General features: G+C 36.2%; 2 protein-coding genes across 2 annotated transcripts; both read right to left on the bottom strand.

Annotated features, from left to right (window-relative positions):
- Positions 1-211: 211 nt before the first annotated feature.
- Positions 212-6,004, bottom strand: LOC125193699 (putative late blight resistance protein homolog R1B-8). Its single transcript, XM_048091557.1, has 2 exons — positions 3,217-6,004; positions 212-339 (listed from the first exon to the last, which is right to left on the bottom strand). Exons 1-2 carry the CDS (start codon positions 6,002-6,004, stop codon positions 212-214), a joined length of 2,916 nt encoding a protein of 971 aa, XP_047947514.1.
- A 6,323-nt stretch (positions 6,005-12,327) lies between these two features.
- On the bottom strand, positions 12,328-14,753 carry LOC125192903. The gene is made up of 2 exons (XM_048090581.1): positions 14,483-14,753; positions 12,328-13,792 (listed from the first exon to the last, which is right to left on the bottom strand). Exons 1-2 carry the CDS (start codon positions 14,664-14,666, stop codon positions 12,444-12,446), a joined length of 1,533 nt encoding a protein of 510 aa, XP_047946538.1. The 5' UTR covers positions 14,667-14,753; the 3' UTR covers positions 12,328-12,443.
- Positions 14,754-17,781: the final 3,028 nt, after the last annotated feature.

Genomic DNA, 17,781 nt, shown 5'->3' with positions numbered 1-17,781 from the left:
CTAATTAAAAGCTACTAATTACATTTTTTTTTTCTATTTCAACAGTCCCCCTCAAGATGGGAGCAAAACAAATGCAACCATCTTGCCAAGGAAATGAAGAAACCAACAAACAAAAAACATACAAAGTTCTCCTTGTAGGATAGTGATCTTAAAACTCCCTGTATCACATCAGCACTAGCAACAAGGACTTCAACTCTCCTTGCAAGTGATCTCAAAACTCCCCCTTAGTAGGGAATCCATCTTGAGCATCAAGACTAATCACAACAACAGGAACAACACCACATTGTAGGATCTCTGCAGTTTGAGCAGTAGCAAAAGCTGTGACAGCAGATTTCCACCCTAATTTCAAACTTTGATTATGAATGAAGCAACAACACCATGAATGAAGCAACAAAACCATCCAGCTTGAGCAAACTTGCTGCAAAGCCAACAATCTGCCTCAAATCCTTGAGCATCATGACCAAGAACAATCACAACACCAATACGAACAACGCCGCATAGAAGCATAGCCTTTCCTCCTCACCCAAACAAACAACAAATCTGGCAAACTGACTTCTCAAACGAAACAGATCCAACCGAACAATCGGTGAACAACAAAACAAACATCCGACAAACAAGGCGGGGCTTATTATCCACTAATTAACAATACCCGAAAGACTTTTGTAGTCTATCTTTCTCTTACTTCACCAATTATACATTAATACATATATCGAACTAAATGTTCATACTTTTTAGAGACGGAGAAGTATCAAACTTCTCATCCTACCATTGTTTTAATTATTTTTTCATACAATAATTAAAGGTAAAAAATGAGCAATCAATACACTCTGCGTCCATGAGTGGTAAAAAATGAGTTTTACTTAGCTCGGGTTTAAGAGATATAGTGAATGTGGATTGAAAAAAATAGTGGAATGTGAATCATATTTTTATATACTTCCTTTGTCTCATAATATATGTCATACTTTCCTTTTTAATTTATCACATAAAAGATATCACATTTTCATTTTTAGAAAAAGTTCATTGTCTCATTAATATAAAAATTATATTTCCTCTCTCCTTTTAACGCACAAAACAAAATTTTCTAAAATCTCATGTCGTCCCACAAGTGTGGCATCTTTTGTGGGACGGATGGAGTATTAGTTTTATAAAATATGAATGTGATAAGTTAGTAGAATATGTAGTTCATTATCAAAAATAGTACTCCCTCCGTCTCACTTTAGGAGTCCCGGTTGAGTTCAGCACGAATTTTAAGAAATGTAAGAGAAAGTTGGTGAAAAAAGATAGTGAAATGTGAGTCCTATTTTTTTTATATTAGTTTTATAATAAAATGTGAGTTGGAAAAGGTTAGTGGAATGTGGGGCCTAATACCATTTATGGAATATTTCAACCGGGACTTCTAAAATGGAACACCTAAAAATGGTAAACCGGGACTCCTAAAGTGAGACGGGGGAAGTATAGTAAAAAATGGAGCGCCAATTAACTGTGAACGAACGATAAAAGACATTTGTGTCAACCAGTGTTTTAAAAACCGGTTTGGACCGGCCGGTCGGACCGGTCCGGCCGCGAACCGGTGACCTCTCCGGTCCATTTAACCATATAAAACCGGTGGAGCATTGAACCGTTTTGAACCGGGTGAACCGGCCGGTCGGACCGGAAACCGGGAACCGGTCGAACCGGTTACAAATTTTTTTTATTTTTAAAAATCAATTTAAAATAAAATTTACACTAAACTTTCATTTCATATTAACCCATACTTGTAATGGGCCTATGAATTTATAAAAACTAGCTTAAAAAAATATTTGTGTCTTTCTTTATAGAAGTATTCCACAAGATTGTTCTTTCATTTTTCAATGTGGGATGAAAAGTTTGTTTTATAGTCATTTTTTACAATCTTTTGCCTTTACTTTTTCAATGTGGGATGTAGTTTGTTTTGTTAATATGTACTACTTCATATTATATCAACTATCAACTATATACTAATTGTGTATGTATAATTAAAAGCTATATACATATTTTATATCATAACTAAAATTAGTAAATCTTAATTAACTTTCAAAGAAAGTTTTAATTGCTAATGCTTAGATTGAAAATAAAATAACAAGAATATATAATGAGAGAAGTGTTCATAACATGAAAATAAATACATAGTTTAATAAACATATGAATATGTATTTTTACATCACTGTTAAGAATTGGTATATATATGCTTTATCCGTACTTATATATCTATATATTATTTGAAATTAACTTATATATTGCATTAATGCTTGTTTATTTACATTTTTTGAAACCAAGTGTTTTATAATAAATATGTATTTAATTATATATAAATGCTACAGTAAAACGGTTCGACCGATGGTTCGACCGGTTGGACCAGTTGAACCGTGAACCAGTAGCCTCGCCGGTTCGCTCGCCGGTTCGGTTTTTAAAACACTGGTGTCAACTAATCATGGACGGAGGGGTACTTTGTTAGGTATACTATAGTTTTGAAAGTGTGACTCATGAGCGGTTATTTGGCGATGAAGGGAATAATTAATCGTTTGATGCTTATGAACTCTTAACATGCAATCAATTCAATTCTAAGACATGACCCATTTTAGGATTCAAAACAATATAAATGGCAAATTTCAGCCCATTTACTCGAATATCACCGAGATCAAGCTGGGCTCTCTTATCATTAATTATAGAGGCCCAAATATCATTAGTCGAACCATATATTTTACTACCTCAATATTGCCCCTCAAAAATCTGAAAAGGCCCCATGGTAATTCTGCAAATATTCATGGTAATTTCTTGGCTGTAGATATAGTAATTCAGTGGCAATTAGCAAACACATGAAATAAAATCCTAACATTATTCCTAGTGAAATCTATTGTACACATCCTCATGATGGTCTTCTTACAGAGATTTGCAGCAGAGAGAAACTGGTTTTAACACATGACTACACGATCGAGTTGCACTTTTTCTTATCTTAAGCATCAAAATCAATGAAGTGAATGTTAGATATATGACTAAAAACAAGGAAGCAAATGAAAGAGAAAAAGATGGTCATGGAAAACACTGCAGTAGAATAAAAGTAACAAAAGTATTCAAGCAATGTTACAAAATAGAAACTCTAGTTCAGTACTCTTGTACATGAGTTGGAATGAGAAGAGGAAGTGAAGCCCAAGACTCAAAAGTACTCTTCAATTCTTCAAATACTCAGACGCTGCATACCTGCCACTTGAACTTCAAAGTTGGCATTTGCTAAGCTCATCAAATTTAGTGCTTCTTCTTCAATCCTAATAGCAGCTACAACATGAAGGTCTAGTTGGTCTCCATATAATTCCTCTTGTTCTTCTACTATCCTTTTAGCCGACACCACTGCTGATTCACTGCAATGTGTCATAACAATCGATTTGAGCGTTGCTATTTCTCCAACTTCTGATGGAATCTCCTCCAGTTGACTTAAAAAAATTAGACTAAGCTTTTGGAGAAGTGGAAAGTGGGATTTGTCAGACACAATCCATTCTTTTAGATTATTACAGTCCAACTGTAGAAACTTGAGGTTTGGGAATTGGCCTTCAATTGTTTCCCACTTACCTGCTTTGAAAAAACCACCTCTCAATACAAGCTTTTCAAGAAGGGGCAATGAACCGATTTCAGACATGATATTTTCAACCTCCTTACGAGAAGCGAACCCAACCGACAACTTCTTGAGGGTGTGTGGGAACCTAATCCACTGCCAACACTCCCGACCTTCATAGCTGGTATAGCAATCTAAGTTTTCCAATTTAGGCAAACTCTGAATATGGCTGACACGTTTTTCTTCCTCCACTTGTTCATGATAGCGTAGAGATAATTTCTTCACATTGGGAATTCTTTTAACAACCTCCTCATTCAAACACAAAGCCAGCACAGCTTTGAGTGTTTGTAGATTCTCCAAGATAACAATGTCATTGTCGCTGCTAGGAGGATCTGGGAGATACCCGGGATACACGAGATGCCGAAGTTGATGCAATCTCCAAATTTCAACAGGTACTTTAATATCCCACGAACAACTAATAATCAATGTGTGTAGATTCCAGAGTAAATCAATCGAGGATGGGAATTTGGACTGACGAGTAACTCTAACAGCAATGTACCGTGAGTTAACTGATTCAAACACATTATCCAGAAAAAGCCAACTCATCCCAGTTTTTTCATCAAACGCTTTGAATGTCCTCAGCAATCTAAGATTGTGAGGTGGTCGAACTTTTTCGTGATCACTCTCCTCTTCATCTTCATAGTCATTCTCCTCTTCATTGTCGTCATTGTCCCTCCCCTTTTTATCGCCGTCAATGTGATCACCACTCTCATCTTCATAGTCACTAGTCTTCTCTTCATCATCGTCAGAATCCCTCCCCTCTTCATCGCCGGCAGCATCACTCTCATATTCATGATTATAGTCGTTATAATCACATATTATGGAACGAGTATGTGACCAAGATCCCAATATTTTTAACGACCTTCTAGTTTTAAGTACGACACGACGTTCTCCATTCATGCAAAGAGGATCATCTCTTCCTATGACCTGATAAAACCTTTCCTTTTCCCCTTCTTTCAAACATAAATCTCTCAATATATCATGAATTTTACAATACTTAACGTTTCCAATGGACCCCAACTCATCAACTAAAATGAGATTTCTATCAACCAACTCCATCAAGCACTCGTGCGCAATTGTTTCCAAACATTTCCCACCCCTTGGTTTTAAAAATCCTTCAGAAATCCATAGCTTCTCGAGCATTGATGCCTGTATACTACGATCTTCCTCAAAAACACCCATATACAGAAAACATGGCTTCAAATAGTTTGGAAGGTAGATATAGCTCATCCTCAATAGTTTCAAGCAAAATTCATCATTACTGTTAAAAATAATTGAATTTAAATTTTGCTCTATATGCTCCCAATATTCTCTTGTGCACTCAGATTTTGCCAAAAGACCTCCTATCGTAGCAATTGATAAAGGAAGCCCTTTACAGTTTGCTACAATATTCTTTCCAATATTCTCCAACTCAAGAGGACAACTTTCTTTCGCAAACACAGTCTTACAAAACAATCCCCAACTACTAATCTCGTCAAGAAATTTCATACCAACTCTATAAGACTCATTCAACTGTAAACTCAAGTTTGACAACCTAGTTGTTACGATTATCCGACTCCCGTTTTTGTTATCAGGAAAGAAAACTTTTATCTTATCCCACACCTCGACACTCCACATATCATCCATTGTTACAAGATACCTCCTACCATATAAAAACTTATATAATTGTCCTCCCAATTCACTTTCGCTCAATTTTTCATTCTCACTCCGATCACGTGACTGCCCACTTGACTGAATATAAACTTCTCTAAGTGTTTCTCTAACATTATAAGTTTGAGAAATCGTAGTCCAAGCACGGATATCAAAATACTCCTTAACAAGGGCATTTTTAAACAGATTTTTGGCGAGAGTGGTCTTACCAATGCCACCCATCCCCGTGATGGGGATGATTTGGCGATTGAGTTCATCTCCAGTTAGCTTGTCTAAAACTTCAAGATACACTTCTTCAAACCCCACCATCACGTTTTCCTTTACAGTGGAAGAAGACGTCGAGTCAGCAACGGGCTTTTGATCTTTGACTGCAATCTGTCCCACCTCTTTCTTGATCAGATCCATTTCTTCTATCACTTTCTGCAGATCTTGATAGAAGTCTGGATCTTCAACGAATGTGGATCGCTTGTCAATTTGAACCACAATTTGAGACTCGATAACATCTTCAGCTGCATAAACTGCATCAGCAATGCGACGCTCCAATGGATCGGCTTCACAGCCATCAACAACAACAGGGGATATATAACTATCAAGAAATTCTTGCAAGAAGGTAATGTTTTGAGTGAGGGATTGGACTTGTTTTTTGTCTATAGAAATGGGAGGGGAAGGATGTTTCTCAAGGGTATCTATGATATGCATAAGAGAAACCAGAGCTCCATAGGCCGCCATGCTTATGCGAATGAGATAATGTTTGGAAGTCAACCAATCTGGAAATAGGAAGACACAGTTGAGGACTGAAACATGTTATAGCAGATAATTAAAGGAGCTGCATTAATGACATTAATAAAATATGAAGAGAAAAAGATGCAGCAGAAATGAAATCAATAAAATATGATGCGGTGGTTGTATAATGTAATTAATTTGTAAAATATGCTGCAGATAACGTTAGATTTTCTCTCCCTTCCACATTGTTACTAGACAGCTAACCAACTATCTTAATTAAGTTTTTTTTTAATAATTTCGAATCTTTTCATATTACTCGGTTGAAGGCTTCCTTCACATTTTGATCAAGGGTTGACGTGTTGATGTAGTTGTTTTTTCCGGCTCTGAAGATGAAGAGCGGTGAAATGAGATCAAGATGTGGAAGATATTTGCTAAATATTTTTGTAAGGCTCCAGAATTATTCAAGCCAATGATGGCTATAGTACCTCTTTCTAGATACTATGTTTCAATTTGAAGTTCTACCGTTCATTTAATTTATGAGAAGAAACATAATTACTTTAATATTTCTTTTTATGTATGATATCAGTAGGGTCACTTTTTTGTATTTTGAATAAAGTTAGGCCAAAAAGTATGACATTTTTTAATTAAGTAAGGACGGATGTAGAAAATGGAATTTATTAGGTCAGACATAGTGAATTTTTTTTTTTGAGTGTTAAAAGATAGACGCGATGTTGAGCAACAACTGTCGCTAGAAATAGATGATGGAGAAGAATGAAAGTAAACTCTAACTCTAAGGATTTGAGAGGAGTTGTCGCACTATAGAATTGTCACCAGCTCTAAGGTTTAATTTAGTACAATTTTTCTATTCTCATGAGCCCGCTAAGGTGGGCCGAACTCCAACCCCACTTGAACCAAAAATCAAACTATTATCGATTATTTTGATTTTCGTATTTTTCAGACTCACAAACAACCTCAATTATGAAATCTCAATCTACATCACTCTCAATTGTCATAATACAAATGAAATTTTTTGTAGATGTCTTTGTACTTGTACCTAATTCAATTATTGAAAGCCCATGGGAAGACTTTGTCCAATCAGTTTGAATAATAATCATAGTACTATTTTGTGCATGAATTTTGTTATTGAATTAGATATTCCTTTTTAGGTATCCATGAGAAAATGATAGTCTCAAACTTCTCATCCTACCATTGTTTTAATTATTTGTTCATACATTAGTTAAAGGTAAAAAAAAGTGAGTAATCGATACTCCCTCGGTCCATAATTAGTGAAAAATGAGTTTGACTCAGCTCGGGATTAAGAAATATAATGAAAAATAGATTGAAAAAATTAGTGGAATCTGAATCATATTTTTATATATTAATTTTATAATAATAAAATGTGAATGTGATAAGTTAGTGAAATGTAGAGTCCATTATCAAAAACTATAAAAAAAAAATAAAAATGTCAATTAAGTGTGGCAAACGAAAAAAGAAATTTGCGTCAATTAACCGGGGTCGGAGTGAGTATTTTGTTGGTATACTAGTTTTGATGGTCACGACTCATGAGCGGTTATTTTGCGATGAAGGGAATAATTAATCGTTCAATGCTTAATTGCTCAATCAATTCTATTGTAAGACATGGGCCGAGATTAGTACCCATTTTAGGTTCAAAACAATATAAATGGCAAATTACAGCCCATTTACACGAATATCAACGATATCAAGCTGGGCTCTCCAATCATTATAGAGGCCCAATATGTAAGTAAAAATAATAAATTTGAAAAACTAGTTAAAAGGGGAAAATTGCTCCAAATATATAAAGAAGAGTTGTCGTTCTGAAATTTGAAATAAAACGCATCAAATTTTAGTTTTCAACTTTTATCTGAAAATTCCTTAAACTGAACTAGATGTGGGCGATGCATTTGTTCACATGACAAAATTATCCAGCACAACGTTTTGTTAAAAGAAAACGACATCGTTCTTAGTCGAACCATATAATTTACTACCTCAACTCAATATTGCCCCTCAAAATTCTGATAAGGCCCCATGGTAATTTCTTGGCTGTAGATATAGTAAGTAAGTGGCAATTAGCAACACATGAAATAAAATCCTAACATTATTATTCCTAGTGAAATCTTTTGTAGACATCCTCATCGTCTTCTTACAGATTTCTCAGCAGAGAGAAACTGGTTTTTAACACATGACTACACGATCGAGTTGCAGTTTTTCTTATAAGGCCATCAAAATCAATGAGGTGATCAATGTTACATACTATATGACTAAAAACAAGGAAGCAAATGGAAAGAGATAGATGGTCATGGAAAACACTGCAGCTTGGTCTTATAGTATAATAAAAGTAACAATAGTATTCAAGCAATGATACGATGTAATCAGCGCGATCAGCGAAGGATTCCAAGGGGGAGGATCGTTCGCGGAGGTTTTCTCCGTCGAGCAGCCGCCGTTTTGGATTGATAAATTTGTAGAGAAAGTAAATAGTACTCATCCGTCCCGGATAATTCGGGTCACTTAGACCGCGCACGGATTTTAAGAATTGTAATGAAAAAGTGGGTTGAAAAAGTTAGTAGAATGAGGATCCTACCTTTATATATATATTAGTTTTATAATAAAATGTGAGTATAAATGAGTTAGTGGAATATGGGGTCCACTATCAAAAATGGTAAAAGTGAAATGAGACAAATTATGTGGGACGAATTGAAATGGAAAACTGAGATGAATTATTTAGGACGGATGGAGTAAAAGTAAAAGATACTACCAATAGTAAATCAAATATAATAATATTCTAACCCAAAAGATACGGTGAATCAATAAACTAGGAAAAGATGTGATAATTCAATACTAAATAAATAATACTTCCTCCGTCTCGCTTAAGATGACACGTTTTCCTTTTTAGTTTGTCCCAACTAAGATGACACATTTCCTTTTTTGGTAACTTTCTCTCTCTAATTAATACACTCAACCACTTTTTCTCACTCCTATTAAAATATTCATGTATCTTTATCTCTCTACTTTAATACTACATTCACCTTCTCTCTCTCCAATTAAATAATTTCACCAATAACTCCTAAAATCCCGTGCCGGCTAAGCAATGTGTCATCTTAGCCGGATGGAGGGAGTAAGATATTTGAGGATATTTCTGTAGATATGCTCGTATCAAGCAATGTTACAAAATAGAAACTCTAGTACAGTACTCTTGTACATGAGTTGAAATGAGAAGAGGGCCTACTATTCAATTATGCGAACACCAACCACTTGAACTTCAAAGTTGGCATTTGCTAAGCTCTTCTACTTTAGTGCTTGTGCTTCTTCTGCAGTCCAAATAACAGCTAGAACACGAAGGTCTAGTTGGTCTCCATAAAATTCCACTTGTTCACCTACTGTCATTTTAGCTGACGCCACTGCTGATTCACTGCAATGTTCCATAACAATCGCTTTGAGCGTTGCTATTTCTCCAACTTCTGATGGATTCTCCTCCAGTTGAAGTAAAGAAAATAGATGAAGCTTCTGGAGAAGTGGAAAGTGGGAACTATCAGACACAATCCAATCTTTTAGATTATTATCCTCCAATTTTAGAAACTTGAGGTTTAGGAATTGGCCTTCAATTGTTTCCCACTTGTCTGTCTTGAAAAAACCACCTTTCAATACAAGCTTCTCAAGAAGGGGCAACGAACTGATTTCAAACATGATATTTTCAAGGGGTCAGCGGAAGTTCAAGGCTGCCTAAGGCCGGATTGCACCTGATCTCAAGGGGAGGGATGGTTGAAAATATAGTCTGTTCTATGTGTTTAACTTATTTATTTGTGTTATGTATTTGTGTCGTTGTTTGTTTTTTTTTTGCGTCAGAGTCTTAAGTCTAGTTAGGTAGAGTCGGTCAGGGGGAGTAACCAGGCTCGAATTCGACTTATTTCTTTATGTTTGTCTTCACACTTGAGGACAAGCATGTGGTAAGTGTGAGCAGTTTGATAAGTCGTATTCTAAGCCTTGGTTACTGATCAGTATATCGTGAAATGCATGTATTATCTGCAAAACAGTTGCTTAAGTGTGCAGGATTAAAGGATCCAAGCCAATAGGAGACGATTCAGGTGACGCAAGTGAAAAAAGCGCTAGAAGGGTGCAATACTGACCAGGATGCATGCCAGAGAGAAAGCTCGAGATGGAGAAGAAGGATAGTTGGGATGATCATTAACAAGGGCAGAAAAGTCAAATCGTGAAGGAAGTCTTCCCTAAAAACAAGGACAAGCCTCCCTATAAAAAGAGCCACTTGGAGAAAGAAAAAGGGTTCGGTTCTCAGTTCGCAAGCTCTTGGTTCTCATACACACTTAGTAGAATTGTCTCTAGAAGATCAGTCATTCAAGCATTATCCAATCTCTCGTTCCTCGCCACAGTTATGGTCACTTGACGTCCAAGAGTCTGCCGAAGAAATCATCGTTCTACCGTTCCAGCCAGTTTGTCGCAGTAGTATAGCAGTATCACCGCCCGGAGTGGCAAAACAATTGTTATTTGCTTTTTAGTTTAATCTTTACCTGCTTTCTTCTTTGGATCCGTGCAAACATTCATCTTTGTTGCCTTTTGAAGTACTTGGTGAAGATCCAAACGTTTAAGTTATGAAATATTTGTTCCGAATGTCTCTTTGGTTTGAATTTGCTTCATTCTGCCTAGGGAAGTTAGATTTAGTTATCACTTTTCATTTTTGAGTGCGTGCATGTATTTCCTTTCGAGTAAGTTAGATCTGTGGTTGTTGATCGAATTTTATACTCCCTCCGTTCCATAGTAGTAGAGTCATTTTGCCATTTTGGTACGTTCCATAGTAGTAGAGTCATTTCCTTTTTTGGTAAAAGGCAACACATTTCTTCTCACATACTTTACTCTCTCTTACTTTATTCTCTCTACCTTTTTCATTTTCTACGTTATTCTTTATTTACTTAACTCACCTAACACAACTTTTCTTAATCTCCGTGCCGAAAAGAAATGCCTCCACTACTATGGAACGGAGGGAGTAGTATGTTTCAGTCTGAGTTTTCGTGCATGAAATTTCTGCTATGCGCTGTGATCATCACCTTGCATGTTAGTCAGCAGAGACAATTTATAATTTTAGCTGTTCATCTTAAGTTAAACATTTTAATTGATGGATCTTGAGTTTGAAGTTATGAATCTGAGTTTAGTCATGGAGTTTGTGTTCATATGATATCTGTTAATACTTGATGAAGAAGAAAACGTCAAAATCAACTTTAGCCTTGAACCACTTTTACTTTTTAAGTTACTTTTGATTTTGTCTTCCACTTTTCAGTTGTACCTTCCAGACCTGTCAGAAAGCCAACCAGCCACCAGATATGTCTTGTTGTCTAAATTTCCTCTTTTAGTAACTGTCTACTTTTCACATGCCTCTGAGATACCATGTCCCCTATTTTCACGAACACAACCACGTGCCTGTTATTTTCACGCCTACTAGTCAGTAGAGTACCATCTTTATTTCTCGCCTAGGTAAAATCACAACCCCAAAAGCGTGGTAGCTAACCAAAAACACGAACGTGTCCATCCTTGTGGGATTCGACCCTTACATCCATTATACTAACCAGTAGAAGTGGGTTAAGGAGATTTGTTTGATACCAGGTTCCGGTTATTGTACCAACGACTCAGCTAGGTTGGGAATCTCATCCTAATCAGTTGGATACACCCCTGCATTTACACACTATCAACGGTGCCATTTTGAAAGTGCAGGGTTTTATATAAAAATTATATTTTCTCTCTTCATCTAACATACAAAACAAAACCTCCTAAAATCTCGTGACATCCTACAAGTGTGACATCTTTTTGTTAGACAGAGGGAGTATTTTCTTTTCATAGTATGATTTACTATTTGCATGTTTATATGCGCTAACTTAATACCCTTGGAAATAATAGAAAAATATGAATGCCATTTAAATTTTGGAAAGAATGGTATAACATGCATTTCCTCACTGACCCTTCTTTAAATCAGCTGACGATGCAGCAGGAGGAATTTTTGCTAGGCTATTGCTAGTCCTATGCTATTGTGGATGAAAGTAATGTCATCTTAGTTGGGACGGTGCAAGTAATATATAAAAGTAGAACCTACACTACTTTAATCTGCATATTTCCTCGTAAAGTCAAACAGTTCTTACAATTGGAACTAATTAACTATGAGACATTTAATCATGGACTGTAGAGGGAGTATTTAATATTTCTCAATATTAAACTGCTAGTTTCCATCGGTTCGCAATGGTTCTCACCATAGTTTCCATAGTATGTATATGATGTTAAGAAGCAAAAGCATATAGAAAGTTATAACAGCCTTTGATAAGAACATATTTTTATATTGCAAGTGAAATCTCAAAACAGATAGAGTCATAACCATGCATGATAAGAAACATCATATAAGTGAAATTAGATACACAACATGAAAATGAGACTATACTATATCCAGTGCCATGGATGCCCTCCACTCGTCAATCTTAGCAGCTTTATCCACATCCAAACTCGGAAGCTCACGCTGCTGCAGAATTTCAAAAATCTCCTTGCTTTCACCAAGAAGAATTGCTGCTCGCCTCACACTTTCTTCCCTTTCTCTTATGCCGTTTCTGTGACACTTCAATGTTATGACTTGCACTAGATTGGTGAGGCATGCTGCTAGTATATCCGAGATAGTGATGGATATACTCTCAAACAGCTCATCATCATCTTGGTCCTCGTCATCATCTTGGTCCTCGCCATCATCTTTGTCCTCGCCATCTCCCATTCCTAGCAAGATCGTCTGAGTAATCCTGTACATTGAGTTAGCAGCTATAACTCTAACAGGCCAGTTTAGAGGGTTCTGCATTAGAATATCTATCGATTGAGCCATACACTCTGTCACAATCTTTTCTGCAATATTAGAAAGGTTTTGAAGCGTTTCCTTGTGTGTTGCGCCTCTCACTCTTGCGCTCTTCAAATCAGTGCCATCCCATTTTCTGTCTAGTTCAACTTCATCCCAAACCGCATCTGCTGCTTTTCTGATGCTTTCTAACTCTCCATTTCTGTCCAGAGTTTCCTCAATAAGCTTCACAATGGGTAAGCCCTCACGAATACAAACCAATAATTGGAGAGCCTTCTCATATGCAATGTTCGTAAGAGCAATTGAAATGGCTGTCAAAGTCACCACGGGCAGAGACCAACAATTGGGAGGTTCTTGAGCATGCAAGCTTGGAATTTGGTTGCTGTCGAATTGTCCCACACCATTGAAGTTTGAAGATTTGTTAAGAAGTTGGATCATATTCTTGGGCTGCTTTTTTTGCCCTACTTTTATCAGCTTATCTGCGTCATTGCAGATGTTCTTGAGGATTTTAGAAGGCAACTGTGGCTCACCTTCAAGTAGAAGAACAAATTGCCTAAAATCCACTTGTACTCCTTCTCTTGAGTCGGATCCTTGCACTAAAATAGGTCTATTCTTCTTGCAGAAACACAAGAAAACTGCACAAAAAAATCTAGCAGAGAGGAATAGAACCAGTTTGCTAGCTAAAACAAAGAGGCTCTGAACTTTAATGCAAAAGTTCAGAATGAATCTTACTACATCACGAAGCAGCTTCTTGCATACGCGGTTTTGAAGTTGAAAAGGAAGTGATTTGTCTCTCCACTCTACCAGCCTCCAAGTCCAGTACTTTTCAACCTTGACTTCATCTCTAAAACTCTTCCGTTCTATCTCAGAAATCTTGAACCTCGAAGCAGCGAACCATCTCATCAGAGGAGCAATACTTCCCATTACCACTCCAAGATACTGAATGACTGAAATCAAGGGGATGGACCAGTCATATTTTGAATTATCTTCCCCTTGAAATTCCTCGTAAGAGATCGAGATCAACTGAATTAATATAAAATGACTATGTGCCAAAATTAGAAGTGTGAAAAGACACAAGAGTCCAGAAGTAGAAGAAATGGCAGACCTTGCTAGAACAAACTGGGGGCTGCTTGTTGCAACCATCACCCAATAACCTTTCACCATATTTTCAAGCTCATCACTACTAAACCTTCCCAACTCTACTTGTCTATTTGAGATCGATTTGTGCATTTCATTATACTTCAAACCTATGTATCTCTTAGCTCCCGGAATCATCAACGACATACAACATAACATCACAAGAAAGAGGAGCATGTTGAAAGCTGATGCAACTTGTTGGAACACGAACTGAATAAGCACATCTTCAAAGTTACGCAACTGAACAAGATGAATGCATACATTTCCAGCAATAGTGACGACTAGAATGCCTAAAGCTGCCATGTTTAGTACAATCTCATTATTCTCCATGGCTCCCAATGATGTCATGAAATTATTCATAGCAGTTGACATCAGAAGAAGGCTGCACGTCTTTGCGAGTTTATCAAAGGGGGTGAGTCCCAAGGTTGTTAGATCTACGGGCAGTTTCATGGCTACTGCTAAAAGTGTGAGGGAGAAAGCGTTGAGAGTGAAGTACTTACACGGGAGCCAATACTTTTTCCTTCTGAAGCCACTGATTACATCAGCCACCATTGCAAGTGCGCAGATGGCAGAAGCTGCTGCAATATACGTTCCTATCCACGGCATAGTTGAATCAAGTGCATCTTGCACTTTTTCCAGATGATTCTGTTGTTCGGGTGATGGGGCTGAGCGTTCGTATATCATGAAGTCGATTTCTGCTTCTCTTTGGTTTTGGTAGTACAACACATTCTTATTTACCAACTTGTGCTATTTCAAGCAAAAGAGTATCAAGTCTTTGCCGCGTTAACAAAATTTGTCTTTGAAAAATCAATTTTTCATTTAAAGCTCCATGTTCACATAACTTCTCTGTTCCTCTCGATTCGTGACAGCAAGAACAAAATTATGGCTGAAATTTCAGCAGAATTAGTGGTTGACAATTTGCACCTCATAAATGTAGTAATGCCCCCCGACAAGTGCCACTATAGTCGACAGAGATTGTTGAACAAAGCTTGTGAAGATTATGTTAGAAGTGATCCAGTGACGAACCAGAAATTTAAGTAAGCCGGGGCTGAAATTTTTTGTAAAAATAATACTCCCCCCATCCCTTAAAAATAGATAACATTTTAAAGAAAACCATTTTTAATGCACAATTAGTAAAATAAGAGATAGATAAAGAAAAAAAGGTGATCTCATCTCATTAGAGAGAAAAAAAAATTCCTTAAATAGAATTGATCTATTTTTAAGGACATCCCAAAACGATAAATGTAAACTATTTTTAAGGGACGGAGCAAGTGAAATTTAATCTTTTATATAATATTTTTACAAGTTTATATCCCAATTCTCTATATCACAAAACTCAACCACATTCCTAACTACCACATTCAAAATCAATATATTAAATTGTACTCCCTCCGTCCCCCATAATTTTACCCAGTATTCTATTTTGGGCCGTCCCACATAATTTTACACACTTCACTTTTACCATTTTTGGTAGTGGGTCTCATATTCCACTAACTCATTCCTACTCACATTTTATTATAAAACTAATACTTTAAAAGTAGGACCCACATCCCACCAACTTTTTCAACTCACTTTCCATTAAATTTATTAAAACACGTGTCGGGTCAAAGTGGGTAAAAATATAAGGGACGGAGGGAGTAATCTACAAATTTGAATTCACTATCATAACTTTTTAAATGTGCAATTTTAATTGAACATATATAAATAGGGGCACACTATGGTGACACCTTAATTAAAGTGACAATGTAACACCATTTATAACCATTAGATCTTCTATATAGATGACTGAGATTGAATTGTAGAAATAGAGTACGGATTGCTTGGGTGTTCACAATTTGTTGCTTACAAGGATAATTATGTCTTTTTCCTGAAATTAAAACCGATACGGAATGGAAAATCCCAGTGAATTAGGGCACTGATTCATGTTCTCTTCCAATCATCAATAACTCCCTCCCACTACTTCAAAACTGAATTCATTCTCTCTCCCCAATTGACCTATCTCTCTCCAAACCTCCCCATCATCGATTTCTGCTGCTCATCGTTACTGCCTGTGATTGCTCCAGTAGCGATTTCTCCAATTCCGCACTTGAAAGCTTTTATTAACGGGAAGTTTGCCTCCACTCCCTGCGACGGCTCGATTGGTTCGATTTTCGTTGCTCTTAGTGATTACTTAGGTTCTAATGCATAGTGATTATCGTGCTATTGCTTTCTTTTTTTCGGACTGATTATCACCAACATCCCTGCTAAATTCAATACGCTTATTGTTTATGTTGATTGGATCTTGTTTCTATTGTTCCCCAATTTGTTCCATTCCATATCAGACTGATTGCTTACGTTTTGTTGAGCATTAGAATTGCTTGTTTTAATTGTGTTGGTTGCTTGTTAGAAAAAGATCCAGTACACTTTTTAGTAACGGGATCCCGATGGGATTCATACATATTAACAACGTGTTATTAAGCCTTGTTAAATGCTTTGTTGTACTATAATGCTTGCTTGTTGTGCTACACACGGAATAATGTGTAGTTCGGTGAGATTTGCTTGGTTCTGTTTTATTCTTTGCTTGGTTGTCATCTACTTTTTTGTGTTTGCTTATTATTGACTGACTACTTGCTTGTTCCGAAGTTAATTATGCTTGTTCTAAAATAAAACCTTTTTTATTTTAATTATTTTATGAAATTAATTTATGTGTATGCAATTTTATGAATGGTTATCTTTCTAATGATTTGATAATTGATGTGTATGCATTTTTTCAATTTGGTATTTCACTGTATGCAATTTTTTGATTCAGCTTATGCTTTAATTGCTTGATGAGCTTGTGGTGAATTGCTTGATTAAACATTATGGATTGCTTTATCTGCACTTAAGCAAGAAATAGTATTGAATTGCTTCACTAAGTTTGATTAAGCTTATGCGTTAATTCTTGACGAGGCTGTGGTGAATTGCTTTATTAAACATTATAGATTGCTTTATCTACACTTAGGTAAAAAAATAGTAGTGACTTGCTTCATTGCGTTTGATTAGTTGATTGTCCACATAATACAAATTGGTTGCTTAGAATCAAATTCCAAAAACTGAAATGAATTGCTTGACTGAGTGATAATTGCTTATGTTGAACAATTTGTGTGCTTGCTCGCGGATGTCAATCTTTCTTATTCATTTGAAAGTGCATCATGTATAGTCGCGAAGATACTGTTTGTTTTACTATGCCTTTGCATTTTATCATTATTATTGCTTGGTTATTGCTTTTGTTCCACTATTTTATCATAATTGCTTGTTTTATTATGTACAATTGCTTTATAATGGTGGTTGCCTATAATTGTTTCTTGTTTAGTTTCAAATTTTTCATGATTCTGTATTCAATAGTCTAATTGTTTTAGTCGTGCAATGCAGTACTCACTTTTACAATGGTTAGAAAAAGGAAGGCACCCAAAGAGCCTGAGGAAGAGGAGGACCAAAGAAGTCAATCTGTTGAACCTCACAGAGGATCCGAGCGTCATTCCGATGGATATGAACCTCATGAGTTAATCGATAATTTGTTTTGTTTGAATATAGATGGATAGTTTGATGATTTTTTGGTTTAACTAACTCTTCGTTCGTGATGGTTTTTGATTTGTTTCATACTATGATGTTTAATAGCAGAGGGTGATGCATTTTTAACGCAGCTATTACTAAAATGAAATAGAGTGCAGACCTTTCTCGGTAAAGAAGAAATAACCAACATGACAAGCAAACTACCTATTATCATACGACAGTGAAATTGAGTGCTTTAGGGAATGGTTTATAATACATAATAAGCAAA

This window comes from Salvia hispanica, chromosome 6, assembly GCF_023119035.1.
Source record: "Salvia hispanica cultivar TCC Black 2014 chromosome 6, UniMelb_Shisp_WGS_1.0, whole genome shotgun sequence".
NCBI lineage: Eukaryota > Viridiplantae > Streptophyta > Magnoliopsida > Lamiales > Lamiaceae > Salvia > Salvia hispanica.
This window is presented reverse-complemented; position numbering and strand designations above follow the sequence as displayed.